Consider the following 15,652-nt stretch of genomic DNA (forward strand, 5'->3'; position numbering starts at 1 on the left):
ACTGCTAAATCGCTAGCTACAGAGCTCTTTTTTTTTTTTCTCCAGCTCTCCATCCCCTTAAAAGTGCGGACTCTCAAGGCGGCTTACTCTCAATGCAAATTTGCAGTTCAAAGTTCACCAAAGCTGAACGCAATGTCAATCATTTGCACTGATTGTGATTTTAAATGCTGGTGTGGCCAGGATTTGGTGAGGTTGGACATCCAAAGGTTTGGACAGGTTCTAGGACATCCCGAAGGCGCTGGATGGGGTTGAGGTCAGGCTAGTGAAGTTCCTCCAAAGCAAACTGAGAAAAAAAAACATCTTTTCAGACCTGGCTTTGTACATTATGGCTTTGTCATGTTGAAACAGGACACTGCATTCTCCAAACTGTTGCACACAGTTGTCTAATATATTATCGTATCATCGTATGCTGCAGCATTACGTGTTGTCATTATTGGAACTAAGCATTGGTACTAACCTATCCCAAACTATGAAAAACAGCCACAAACCAAACATGAATAAAAGTGGTGCGCATGGTCCACATACTTTAGGTGTGTCTGCAGCAGCACATTGGCTTAACTCTTCTTGTATATGTAGATTTCATTTGTTGTCTTTCTTTATAGGACGGAGGCTGCGAGGGAAAGCGTTCTACAATGTCAACGGAAAGGTCTACTGTGAGGAAGATTTCCTGGTAAGCGTTCTTGATTATTGATTTTGTTCTGTGATGATCAGCCAGGACACCGTATCATTGCCTCACGGTGGGTTGACAGAGGGCCGGGCGGAGCAGAGAGCGAGGGATTAGGATCTCAGGCTACATTCTGCAGCCAGAAACATTCTGCAGAGGAAACAGACATGGCAGCTATAATTAGTAGTTTAGCACCACCCCTCCAATTCACACTAATTTCCCCCATATTTTCCACCAAGGAGCTCAATTACCCCACGAGCTGCTCCTCAGCACTTACAATTAAGAGCAGGAGGACGACAGCTGTAGCTCTAAGGCTCCCGATCCATCTGCTTCAGGTTAACAGGGCAGACACAGGGCCTGCTCTTACGATGCCTTCATGTTCTGTCGGAAATATTCTAAGATACATACAATTTAGATGAACGCAACAAGATGCTGATTGTGCAAACGACAGAATGTCTTTTCTGATCAGCACAATGTGTGTTAAGACCGAGGACATTTGAATAAAATGTTGCAGATTGATTTCCAAACATGGAAGAAGGAGCTTACAAAAGCTTCCTGTAACATAAATGTTGAAATCAGCTTCATGAGCCAAACATCCTCACATCGCGTGGCCTCATCTGCTGTCAATACTTCCTGTTTATCGACAACTTCCCCCTTAGAGTCGAACCTGTCGATCTGTGGGGAAATACTAAAATTCCTGTTTTGCACTTTACAATCACTGCCCCTCAGTGATTAACTGATGCTGGAGGTCAGATGACAGGATGAGACTAATCTTCTTCCGCCTCTCTGATACAGCTACGACTCGACTAGTCTGGCCTGCCCGCCCCGGGGTGTCTCTGGGGGGGGGAGATGGGAGGTGGGAGGTGGTGGCAGATGGTAGATCTGGAGTGGAGATGTCAGGGCAGGGGGCAGCCTGCCCATCACCACCTCCACCTGGTAGCCATGTCCAGGCTCCCCCCCCCCCACTCCCTGAGTCATCAGGTCACAGCCCTGAGGGGGTTGTGAGCTGCAGATGGTCACCTTCATTAACTTGCTGCACTCTGGGTTTAAGGGAAAGGAGCTATTGATGTGACGCAGGGTGTTTTGTTTCCTGTAACACACACAAGGCGCTTCACGCCCAGTTGGTCCAGTGGAGATGCTCACTGGCCAACAAACACTTGGCAATTCCCAAATGTGCATGGATTTATTTTAACTGTATGAATATGATGGAGGGCCTAGCAGAATAACCAGTAAAATATAGATTTAGAATATATATAATAGTATTATAATATAGATATAGAATGTGCCACAGTTCAGCTGAGACAAAGGATTCTGAAAGTGTTCATATTAGAGCGCAGCAGCACCCTCTATAGGTGAGCCTCAGACTGAAACAAGTTCATGCATCAGGTGTGACGCCGCACACGTTCCACTGATTGCATGGGGGGGCCGAAAAAAATAAAAATTATAATAATTTTTTTTTTTTTTTTTTTTTTTTTTTTTTTTTGGGGAGGGGGGGTTTAAGTTTTTTTTTTTTTTTTACTTTTCATGGAGATGGTAAGAGTTTTATCAAACAGTATTATTTATATATATTTATATATTTATATATATATAACATTATACTTTAAATTTTCCCATCTTATTGTGCTTATAGCTAAGTTACGATATTGTGCAGAGACATAAAATCTCACATTGATAAATTAAACTTTCATTTTCAGTTTCTGCCTGTCTTTGGCCTTATTTACTACAGTGCCCCTTCTTAGTAACATCATTGTCAGCGCCGTAAACACACAGTATCACGTCACCCTCACAGAGTTTTTATATTTTTAATCTGGACTTTAAGAAACCTCTTTGATGGCAACCCATTGTGTGTTATTTACTGCATGAACTCCATTACTCACTCCTAAGTCTTACTGTTACCTTGTGTGTGGTTTTGTGTGCGTGTGTGTGTCTAGATCCTCCAGGCGCTAGGCAAGTCTTACCATCCTGGCTGTTTCCGCTGCGTGGTGTGTAAAGAAGGTCTAGATGGCGTGCCTTTCACCGTGGACGTTGAGAACAACATCTACTGTGTCAAAGACTACCACACGTAAGGAGAACGGCTCTCTGCTCTGCACACTGATAACGTGATTACTGCATGACAGAATATGGCCTGGGATTTGCAAACCAGCTGTTCTGCATGAAATGGAAAATTTGGAACATAGAAATAGCAGTTTGTTGCAAAATGTATGGCACTCAATCTACTCCTGCTGTTTTTTTGTTTTGTTTTTTAACTACGTAGTAGTATCCTTGTATTTAGTGTGGAATAAAAGGACAACTACATCACACTACATAGAGGCTGGTGACATTTTCAAGTTTGTCATTTTTGTTCTCTCTTCCATGACAGGGTTTTTGCTCCCAAATGTGCCTCCTGCAACCAGCCCATCCTCCCAGCCCAGGTAAGGAGAATATCTAAATTCACATTAGTTCCAACATATCTTACATGTCTGGTAGGTTTGTCATCTCCAAGAAAAAAACCTATTGAACCAAGCAAATGCCATCTAGACACATGCTGGTGTTTGGTTGATTGGGCATAAAAAAAAAGAGTTAAATACTAGATTTAATGAACTTCACACTTTTATAGACAATATTGTAAAGATTCAAATATAAACATCAGGTGAGATATTTTTTCAAAATGAATATAAAGCATTTTAAAATGTTGCCTTTCATGTGAGACAAATGTGCATGAAGTCTTAGATCCTCTGGTTTCTATTAATGTGCCATGTAGCAAAGGGAGTACTATTATCTCTCTTAGACACAACACAACAACAGCAATGGTATCATGAGATAATATTTTTTTGTGTATATGTAGAGTAGCTTTGGTGTATCGTTCTCGTACAGTGAGAGTAGAGCAGGTTGTGTGTGTGTGTGTGTGTGTGTGTGTGTGTGTGTGTGTGTGTGTGTGTGTGTGTGTGTGTGTGTGTGTGTGTGTGTGTGTGTCGCTTCAGGACACGTGGCAGCTGCAGGGATCAAACCTGAGATCGGCAGGTTATTGGATCATCATCTTTAATGAGACACTAGGCTGATGTAATGTGAAGGTCTGACTGTGTGTTTGTCCCACCAGGGCTCTGAGGAAACCATCCGGGTCGTTTCTATGGACAAGGACTACCATGTGGAGTGTTACCACTGTGAGGTGAGATGGTGCTCCTGCCTGCACTCTGTCCACACACACACACACACACACACACACACACACACACACACACACACACACACACACACACACACAGTCACACACACACACACACACACACACACACACACACACACACACACACACACACACACACACACACACACACACACACACAGTCACACACAGTCACACACACAGACAGTCACACACACACACACACACACACACACACACACACACAGACAGTCTCACACACACACACACACACACACACACACACAGAGTCACATACACCCACACACACACAGAGCGGAGTCTCACACACACACACACACACACACACACAGAGCGGAGTCTCACACACACACACACACACACACACAGGAAATAAATAAGAGCAGTCTACCGTGCATGTGATTTGACTAGCATCACTACAGCATCACTGCGTGTGATTCTAGTCAAAACACTGTGTGTGATTCACCATTTTCAGGCTGTTGTGAAACACGCAGAAAATATTTACGCACACTGTTCACCCTGTTGAGCCACACACACACCTGAGCATGCACAGACACATTCACATGCACATCCACTCAGGGCCTCAGACACAGTGAACCTGGGTAAGAGCTGCAAATCGTTGGACAAGACTAGACTCTGTTTTGTGCCGGCAAGCGTGAATCACCGCCGCAGTCTGTTGTTGAATGAATGAGACACACACACACACACACACACACACACAGAAGAAGAAGAAAAAAACAGACGGATACCAACCCAATGTTACGGCTCAAAATTGTGACTCATTGACAAAGCACATTCCAGTGTTGAGCTCTGAACTCAGCTGGGGACTTGTTGCTTAAAACCGACTTGTGAAGTCAGTCATCCTGCCGCTCAACTCCGTCAGATGGTTTGCAGATTAATTGTGACCGTGATGTCTTTTAAAACAAATAACCATTTCAATCAGGAGAGACTTCTTTGCAATTATGAACATATTTATTGTACATACAACATGTAAATGTACGAGTCTCTGGAGATTGGACTCCATCGAACCCAAATATCCTAAAGGGTTTAAGGAACCCAAACAAATCCCTTGATGGAGTCCAGACACTGGTGGTGGAGAATAAATAGAGGGACCATCAACAGCCAAGCCGAGATGCAACCCAGGTCCGAGGGCGTGACCACCGGTGGCAGAAGGGGAGGAGGCGGGACGCACTCTATTTCCTGAAACGACAACTGCCAACCGTGGAAGAGAGAGCAGATTTAAAGCAGGGTATCAAGCTGTGATAGGCTCGTCGACAAATGGTCGAACCTGATTGGTTTAACTAACAACAACACAGCTGTTCTGATTACTACTGACCAGTGACGTACCGCGGAAACAGCTTATCATTATGAGTGATGGAAAAGTGAATGAAGTCTTCCTTTAAGAATTTACGCTGAGCTTCATTTCAATCAGGAGAGACTTCTTTGCAATTATGAACATATTTATTGTACATACAACATGTAAATGTACGGTCTCTGGAGATTGGACTCCATCGAACCCAAATATCCTAAAGGGTTTAAGGAACCCAAACAAATCCCCCAAAAGGACAATTAGTGAGAAAACTAGTTGGCGCATACATACCTCATGAGCCGCAGGACTCTGCAGACGAACGAGAAAGCAAAGTTGACATAAAAGTACAATAACTAGCCTACCAAAAGCAGAAAGATTACTGCCCACACCATGAAAATAAAAATTTCGGCCACAGCCTAATCAAATTAAAACTCGGCACTCGCCGGTGTAAGCAAAACAAAACTCCGCATACGACCGGCGCAAAATAAATATGAAATAAAAATAATTCGTGCCCACCGATGCAAAACCAAACCTCGGCATACCGACCGGGTAAATAAATAGTAAACCATGGATCTTGCCCATCCACAGCAATAGACCTGTGAAAATAAATGCAAAATAAGAAAGGCAATAAAAAGACGGCGACAGCCGAGAACCAAAACTCGGCAACTGCCGGAGCAAAACCAACCGCCCGGCCCGGCACGGAACATAAGAAAGGCAATTAAAAAATCTGCCACGGGAACAGTGGCGAACTAAAAGCAAAATAAGAAAGGCAAATAAAATCGGCAATGGAAAGAGGAAAAATAAGAAAGGCAAAATAATAAATGTAACTACAGATGTAACGAGGCACACAGCCGTTTGCAACATCATGCAATAACAGGCACCCAAGCCGGTTCAAGAGCCACGCATTAGGCTATTATGCCTGAAGCCTGATGCACACGGCCGATGCAGGTATAAGCAGCTTGACAGCGCATGATGCGTACAATGGATAAGACTGACAGAAGCCCACAAAATACACCACCACCAGTTATATGCAAGCATACCCACCATTATGGTTTCAGGGATCTCTGGTTCTCGAGAACGTTATCGACATCCGGACGGATGTAGGATGCGTAGGCAGAGGATGACCATCGTCCCAGTTGTTGCAGAGACGTCCTCGACATGCCCTGATTAGCCGCGAGTAGCAGCTCCTATTCTAAATGAATGCCCAGAATAATGCTGGGTGGACATCTTAGCTTTGAGGAGGACTGCATTCAACTGCTGATTAAACCAACATCTATGCATAGGGAAGAACCCAGGAATCAGAAAGAGTGGAGCGAGGGAATCAGTGCGTGGTCTAAGTGACAAATAACTAATCATAGATTTGAATGGACAGAACTGTGAGTCTGTGCGAGCAACCACAATAGAACAGGCGCCACCTCTTTTAGAATGCTTAAGTTTCAAGCAATAATGACTAGCATGAAATACCAGATCAGAGAATGTAATATCTCTACTGGAGTTGAATGATTTTGACTGCGTAGTGAATTCCCCGCACCTAAGGAAAGCATAGAAAGCAACCATAAACACAGCCTCAAGTAACATGTCAGTATACGCGGAAAATACCCCCCGCCTAAGAACACCCACCCGCAATTTATGCAATATACCCAAAGTAATAGGTTGCCTATGGTCGGGGAAGAAGGGTGAGCTTTATTGATACCCTTCAAAATTGGTTTAACAGCCGGGCGTAGAAAATAAGCTAAGAAACGATGGATCATAACACCTGATATTAAATTGGATGCGCGGCGCAACCCCTCGTATATTGGGGTTTAAAGTGACGAGTATCAGTACAATAACAAATAAAAGCACAAACACTAGTAAGGAGAACAGGTTTAAGGGGACACCAATAGACACACAGAATAAAGCAAAAGTACACCACGCAAAAATCATATGTTTTCAGAGTAGACACAGCTAAGCCTTTCCTCATATACTCCCTAGCCGCTACTAAATAAGCATCCACGGGATTAGGAATCAATACACTGCTAGCTCCGTAGAGACGGTAGCACTACTGGTACAGGCCAGGCTGCCGGGCAGAGGCTCCAAAAGGTCTGAAAATGAAAGCGAGACAAAGCATCAGCCACAGAGTTATGATGTCCGGGCGGCGCAGCAGTAATAATAAAATTGTGCGTGACAGACGACCAGGTGATGCTCCTCATCAGAGGCATTATCTGACAACATGTTGAGCCCTCTATTAATAATGTCAACCACACTCTGATTATCACACAGGACTGAAATCCGCGCTCCACAGACCGCCCCGCACGCGCGCGCGAAGCTATAGCAATCGGGTAAATCTCATATAGAGCAATGGAATCCGGCCGGGAAAAGTGGAGGCCAGTGGCCAGCAAACCACTGCCCTTGAAAAATACCCCCAAACCCCGCGGAAGGTGCAGCATCCGTGTAAAACCTCAACGAATCAGAAGAATATACTACGGTCGTCGAGAAAAACAAAATGCCGTTCCAGTCATCCAGAAGTCGGGACCAGAAACGCAAATCAGACCGGCACCCGTCCATCCAGGGACAACACAACATGCAACCCAGGCACCGAAGATGCCAAATCCAGCAACCGGATATAAAAGCCCCTGCGAATAAACGCGCATAGCGAAATTCAAATGCCCCAGCAATGAGAGCAACCGCCGCGAGTAACAAGACACTCAGGCACAAAGGACGCAGCAATGGCGCGAATGCGTTCCAACTTCTCACCCGGAAGGGCACGTCCCCGCGCCGAGTCGAGGGTGATGCCCAGAAACTCCAACGCGCGTAACCGGACCAACAGTCTTAGCCTCAGACAGAGGGACACCGAGGGAAAGAAAACACCGTCTCAATTTGCCCAACGACCCAACATTATCCCCAGGGGGTCAAACGAAGAAAATCATCCAGCAAATGAATCACCGCTGGAACCCCAACCCTGTTAAGCAGGATCCAGCAAAGTGCCTCGGAAACATGATTAAAATACACGGGCTGCTCCGGCACCAAACGTCAGAGCGACACCAAAATAGTATTTGGAATCCCACCTGACGCCAAAAGAGGCCACTCCGAAGGATGTATAGGGACTATCTTAAAGGCATCAGTAATGTCAGCCTTGGAGCGCGGGCCCCCCTCCGCCAACTTAATAAGTTTAACCGCATCATCAACAGTGGCATAATGAAGGGAGAAAGGGACCGGTGGAATGAGACTATTGATACTTAACACGGGCCACGGCGGCGGACAGATCAAATATAAAGGCGCTTCTTCCCAGAATATTTCCCAGTCGCAACACCCAAAGGACTAGTGCGAAACACCGAAAACGGAGAGGAATCAAACGGCCCCACTATATACCCTTTGCTAACCTCAGACGCAACCAACCTAGCCACCGTATCAGGGTCAGAAACAGCCGAAAGAAGATTCTTCGCCACATATGTAACCTCCGGATCGGCGGGAGAACGCCCACCCGAAACCCTTGGGAAAGCCCAGACAGCAGATGATCGACAAACACAGAATTAGGATGACTAGACAGTTCAGATGCCAACACACGTAAATTTAATGGGGTAGAGGAATGGAGCTTCAATATGTCTTGGAACCAGTTTGAGGTTGACCCCGAGGCTTCCCGGCGGAGGCGCCGGTAGGCGAACCCGACCTGGGATGGAGCATCCCGACAATCGCTGCAGATGTGAAGAAAACAGCAATTCCCATAAGTACACACACCTTCATTAAAATTATTACAAATCGGATTATTGTTGGACGTATGAACCTGGCGCCCCGAGCATCCACTCCAGACACGGGAAACCGCAGACGCCGCCGCGGTGCGACTGGGCCCGGCCGGTTGGCTGCCCCACACCCCCAGGGCAGAGCGAAGCAACATGTCCCGCAGCCCCGCAAGTGAGAACACAAAATAGCTTGAGCACCCCCACCGACCATAACCAGGATCTCAGTGTCCAGAATTGACCAGTCCAGGCGAACGTTGCGCACGGGCAATATGGCGGGCGTGCTTCTCGGAAAAGCTCTATGGTACTGCCAAAAATAGTTCCGCCCGTACCTCAGGAACAAAATCGCCCACCAACGCCAGGTACGAATCCAACTCCACCCTCCGGGTTACACGGAACAAATAACGTCCCGAAATATACCAACGCCACCACGAACTGCCCAAAGGAAAGATCCTTGTTCAGCCGAGGGTCAGCGGACTTAACCACACGCCGAAAACCCATCCCCCGCCACCAGAGACTTATGCACTCGGGGACGGCAAAATAAGACTCACCAGATTAACATCACGGCCCTGCAGAATTTTAGGCGCGCAGCCTACTGGAAATATTAGCAGACACAGGGATGTAAGGCCTACCTAGGGAAAGAGAAGGCACAGCAGTGGCCAAGGAATGACAATGTTCCACGGAAGGAGAAGGCACCGGCTGAACACCGACCACCGCTGGCACAGACAGGGAAGCCAAGCGGTAGTAATAGTACCAGACACGCCACCCGCCATGCTCTCCACAGCCCGCATCCTAAGCCTCCATGGCCTGCATCGAGCGGGCGAGGGACTGCAGTACGCCGAGGATGAGGCCGGAATCCGGAGGAGCCCCCGGAACAGCCGTATCAGCCGGCTGGCTGAGTGGCCGCCGCAGCTCTCCTCTTCGCCGGGGGCCCTGGCGAAGCCGGATCCGCCTTCTTGGTCCGTTTCCGACCCGACCACTGGCAACCGGGCGTGGCCACAGCGACGGGCTGGCGACAGGCAGTCGCCAAGAGCAGCCAGCTCCGAAGCTCCGGTGAAAGCACGCCGAGCGCACGACGCGCCCGATCCGAAGCGAAGACATCCGGTCAGCCTCCCCGAAAGTGAACCAGAGACGGGGTCAATCTAGAGCTCCGACGCCGTCCGGAGAACCCGTGGAAGCCTCCACGTCCAAACACCCACCAGGACCATCCGACCCGGATCCAACTCAGAATCCGACATAGCAGCCACAAAAAGCACAAAAACAAGCGTAAACAGGAATGCCATGCAACCGGTCAGGAAACGCCGCCACTCTATTTCCTGAAACGACAACTGCCAACCGTGGAAGAGAGAGCAGATTTAAAGCAGGGTATCAAGCTGTGATAGGCTCGTCGACAAATGGTCGACCCTGATTGGTTTAACTAACAACAACACAGCTGTTCTGATTACTACTGACCAGTGACGTACCGTGAAACAGCTTATCATTATGAGTGATGGAAAAGTGAATGAAGTCTTCCTTTAAGAATTTACGCTGAGCTTCATTTCACGCCACCCTGCAGGGATTTAGAATTTTTCTTCTGAATCGTAAATACTGAATTGAGAGACATTTCTACTGTCCTCATGAGCAAGATAAGACTGATTTCTCTGAATGGCTGACATTCCACTTCATAGAAGTCGGTCAGATCAGTGCAGTGGGTAATGATTCAGCAGAGTTGTGGAGTGGGCGGGACTTGTTGACAGAGGAAGGGTAAAGTCCAGAGCTGAATCATCCTGGAGATTGTAAATTTATTACATATTGAACAAAGTTTAAAAAAAAAAAAAAACGTTTTTCCAACAAGACACAACAATACTGAGCAGAAGATGCAGTGAGATTCAGACACGCATTAGTGCAAGCTAATTTATAATGCATGGACTTTCAGCTGCTGATCCAGGTCTGAGTCATGATAGCAGCAGGGTGGTCAGCACCCTCTCACCCATCGGGTCCAGTAATAACAGCTGCACGACTGCAGTCACCATGTTAATGCAGCAGAGCATCCTGCACCACATTGACGCCTCGCTCGCTACGAAGACCCAACAACTCACCCTCCCGGCTTACAGTTTTCTTCTAAACATTTGCGGTTTGTGATGACAGTAAATTTGGAAATTCAGCCGATGTAAGCTTAAAAGAATAGTTCAATGTTTTGGGAAATATGTTAGACGAGAAGATTGATACCACTTTCATGTCTGACGGTGCGATCAATCGTCTCATCTAACTACAAGCTCATTTTCCCCAAAATGTAAAACTGCATTTTGCATTAAAGGGGTGATAGAATGCAAAACCGACATGGGACGTTGGCACAGAGGGGAACGTGTGTGTGTGTGTGTGTGTGTGTGTGTGTGTGTGTGCTAAGCTCAACCAATCAGCGTGCAGCTTATCTAAATATTCATGAGCAGACCATATAAGGCAGAAAAGCTCTCGTTTCAGTCCAGTCCCATTTAACAGGGTAGCATTAGGGCCAAAAAAACAGCAAAAGACACATTATCAGCCCAACCACTGTTATATACCCTAGTAGGAGACCTTAAGGAACAGCGTGAAATACCGTATATAACCATTCTATCACCCCTTTAATAAAGCACATACACACACACAAACACACACACACACACTCATCTCGGTTTAGTTATTGATTGTCTTTGTGGTGTGTCTTCATTTTTCCATCTTTATGCCATTCTCTCAGGACTGTGGTCTCCAGCTAAACGACGAAGAGGGCCACCGCTGTTACCCACTGGAAGGCCACCTGCTCTGCCACGGCTGCCACATCCACCGGCTCCAGCCGCAGGTCCCTGCCCACCTGCCCCCCAGCTACCCACTCCATGTCACCGAGCTGTGACGGGGAGGAGGGTGGGCAGCAACCAAGCCCTGCCTCCCAGGTGATCGGAGACACTAGCGGCGGGAAAAGAAGGCCTGCACCCCCTCCAGCAGTTCCAGGGAAGCCTCAGTGTGGCCGTCTGAGCTACTGCCCCTGTCCTCATCTGGATGGCCAGGCCGTGGACTAACACACTCAGTGCAGCTCCCACCACAAGACCCTGCTGTCACATGACAGGGCTGGGAAAAAAAAAGGGTCCCCCTCCGCCTCCATCTGTGGTCCTTTTCTCCCCCTTCCCCCTGGGTGCCTAACCCTGAAAGCCAACACGCCGGCTCACCCAGAGGCCCCCGGTGACGTCACACAGCCTGACCCCTGCACATTCATCAAAGAGAGGGGTTTTGGATCGGAGGAGAGGACGCAAACTCAGTCTCTCTCCTTGCTTCCATCTCTTCCTTTCCATGTATTTTTTATTTTTTTTTTCTGTGCTGTGACTGAAGCGGTTTACTGCAGTGACTTCACAGTGCTAAGAACGCCGCTGATGTCGGCGTCAGGGAGGCCAGGGAACGAGCCACTACATTCCAGTGCTGGCCTGAAGGGACAGACCCCAGGGTGGCCATGCTGTGCCTTCAGAGCGGGCTCTCTCCGTGCAGCTTCTAACACTGAAATGGAGTCCTGCTTAAAGGCTATGCAAAGGACACCCAGCGCCATGACACAGGGCTGCGAGAAAAACTATAAACTAATCGCCCGTCGTCACCCTGCACCACCACGAAATAGCAGATGCACCGTAGCACCACAAGCCCCGAGGACCAACTGACATTCCACTTAGAAGTCTTAGACGAAGACCTCCAGAGATTCACAAGCAGTGTCTTAATTAATGATCATATTATGACAGAAAAAGAAAATTTTAGATGCACATAGAATGTCTTTTATATATGAATATATATTTTGCAAATGTTTTCCACATAAGATCATAGATGTAGATTGTCATTTTTTTTTTTTCTTGTTGATGCGCTCACAATAGATTCAGAGGTGAAACATGCTGTCTGTCATGCCGTCTGAAGCCTCTGAAGATTTTAGGGTCTATTGTATCATTTCTCCTCCCGGGCGCAGAGCCTCTTCATGTCTGTGTGGGTCACAGATCCACTGGCTTTGTATGAGCAGTCCTGGCTCAATTAGTATTTGCCATGAATTCCTTCAATAATCTTTTCCCACTTTAAGTACCAAATGTTTAGTTTTGGCAACGGATGTGTTCCTTTTAGACCACACATCCCGTCCCTCTACTCACTGTAGACAGCTGTAACACACACTAACAGTCAGACATTTCTGCATACCTTAAATGTCACTGTCTTTGGTTAAACCTCAAGCAGTGTATTTAATTGTAAAGACAAGTTACTGAAAAGTATAAGTGAATTGAAAAATAATTTTGACTATTTAACTGGATAGATCTTGATCACGCTGTATATCTGTTTTACAGTTCACGGCAGCACTCTCTGTGTTTTTAAACATACAAGCTTAAATGGAGCAGTAATTGAAGTTCTATGTAATGGCTTGTATTTTAGTTTTACGTAATTCCCACAAGATGTTAACAACGCATTTATGAATTGCGAATTCTGACCTGTCAAGGGTGCCAAGTTATTACACAGAGCTCTACGAATAAGATTAAATCTAAGAATTTAGCTGGTTATTGGTCTTTAAATACATAGATACCAAATGATAGCTCATGACTGAGAAACAGAGATATTAACAGAGATGTTGCCCAAAATAAAGTGTATAAGTAAAATAAGTGTATTATTAAGCTCTATGGTATTTAACTACGAAAAGGCATTTAAAAACTCTGATCGAGGCTAAACATCTGCATGTTAAAGTGCTAGTTTTGAGAAAAATAAAACGCATGTTTTGGTCACCAGACTTCTCATAAGAGGGATACAGAGCTGGAAAATCATGTCACCAATCATCAACTTCATTCCTTATTTATGCTTATAGGATATATATCCTTTCCCATGCTAAAACAGTGTTCGCAAGCATTTGTTGACGAAACGTATGTCATCTGGTGACAGTAAATGCTTTTCTGACCACCCAAAAAAATCCTAATGTCAAAGGTCTCAGGTCATTTCAAGGTATTTTTCTGACATCTGGCCCCTCTGGTACTCTAAAGAGGGATAAAACTAATTGAATGATTTATTTGCAAATACATCTTTCAACCTGGAGCTGCTGGTCTCACCTGCGATTTTTAGGGAGTCCCCCACATGTTTCCCTTGCTGTGTGTGTGTGTGTGTGTGTGTGTGTGTGTGTGTGTGTGTGTGCGTGTGTGTGCGCATGTGCGTGTGCGCACTAATGGCGGGGCCATGGCGCATGCACCTCACTGTGTTTGCAGGGCAGCGCAGCATCCGTCACGATGACCTGCTCTCTCTGTTAGCGATGACTGTGTTTGTTTCCAGGTGATTGTGTCTAATTCTTGGTGTTTGTTTGAACGTCTGTCTAGCAACATATAGGTGGAGTATACCCATGTTCCAGTAGATGATATATCATCCTCTGACTAGCAAACTCCACCCATCTGGTATTGAAACTAGAATAAAACAATCACCAACTATTATATGCAAACACTGGCTCTTATTCATACTGAATTACTGTACATGCAGGTCTGAATAAATACTACTGAATGTGTCAAAAACAGACCGAAGGCAGGGGACACCACAGGCAGAAAGTGCTTTGATGTAATGAGATTATAAGTCATGTGATAATAAGTGTTGTATTTTAGTAAAGCAAAAAAAGAAAAGGACTGCATATGTGAGACATTCCCCTTGTCATTTGATTAACCTCCATTTTGTATAAGGGTTCTGGTCAAGTAATGTGTGCTATACTTGAAGAATGAGGCTTTTTTTTTTTTTTTAACTTGTCTGCACAATATCAAACCCTGAGAAAAACTTAACAAGAGTGTATCCCCTTTCAAAATGTCTTAATTCACCCGTTTTAAAAGTAATACTTCAGTTTCTATTGCATAGCACACAGCTAAGTATCCCTGTACATAAAGAGGCTAGTTTGTTTATTTTATTTTTCTGTCAAAAATCACTTGGAAAGAGAAGACTTCTGCTTCTCCTACTGGTAGTTCCAACAAGCACATCTTTTGTATCGCTAAGTGTTTTGATTACCTAGATGGTTCATAAAAAAGGAAACTAGATCTATTTATCTAAACATGAAAAAAGTCTAAAGTTATTTAATGTATTAAAAATCGGGACGTATCATTTAACTGTAGATGACATAATCTGCTTTTTCAATAAAGTGGTTTTGTAGCTAACTGCAAAAAACATGTCTGTTTTTTTTCTCTTTTATTTTGCTGTTGGTAGGTCTTTATGTCATGTTTAGTAAATTAAAGGTCCCATGGCATGGCTTTTTGGATGCTTTTATATAGACCTTAGTGGTCCCCTAATACTGTATCTGAAGTCTCTTTTATATAGACCTTAGTGGTCCCCTAATACTGTATCTGAAGTCTCTTTCCCAAAATTCAGCCTTGGTGCAGAATTACAGCCACTAGAGCCAGTCCCACAATGAGCTTTCCTTAGGATGTGCCATTTCTGTGTCTGTAGCTATTGAGGAGGAGAGAGGGGGGGGCAAGGTGTGGCCTTGACCAGCTGCCACTTTGCTCGTTTGAAAGCCATGATGTCTCTCTCTCATGGGTGGGCCAAATTCTCTGGGCGGACAAAGCAGAGAAAGGGGAGGTAACCTTGCTCCTTATGACCTCATAAGGAGCAAGATTCCAGATCGGCCCATCTGAGCTTTCATCTTCTCAAAGGCAGAGCAGGATACCCAGGGCTCGGTTTACACCTATCACCATTTCTAGCCACAGGGGGACCATAGGCAGGCTGGGGGAACGCATATTAATGTTAAAATAAAACCAAGGGGGTAAGCTTCGCTTCAGAACTCAAACCTCCTATGGCGCCATTTTGATGCTACAAAGCAATCA

At 45.7% G+C, this 15,652-nt stretch overlaps 1 protein-coding gene across 1 annotated transcript in view; it reads left to right on the plus strand.

Annotated features, from left to right (window-relative positions):
* The window catches only part of LOC120555741 (WT1 interacting protein), a 36,914-nt gene extending 21,916 nt beyond the window's left edge, over positions 1 to 14,998 (plus strand). The window contains 5 exon segments of the mRNA XM_039794763.1: positions 603 to 721; positions 2,596 to 2,726; positions 3,024 to 3,075; positions 3,741 to 3,809; positions 11,563 to 14,998. Coding sequence (XP_039650697.1) covers positions 603 to 721; positions 2,596 to 2,726; positions 3,024 to 3,075; positions 3,741 to 3,809; positions 11,563 to 11,715 — 524 coding nt within the window. The 3' untranslated portion in view covers positions 11,716 to 14,998.
* The last annotated feature ends 654 nt before the right edge of the window (positions 14,999 to 15,652 follow it).

Source organism: Perca fluviatilis, chromosome 3, assembly GCF_010015445.1.
Source record: "Perca fluviatilis chromosome 3, GENO_Pfluv_1.0, whole genome shotgun sequence".
In the NCBI taxonomy this organism is placed as follows: domain Eukaryota; kingdom Metazoa; phylum Chordata; class Actinopteri; order Perciformes; family Percidae; genus Perca; species Perca fluviatilis.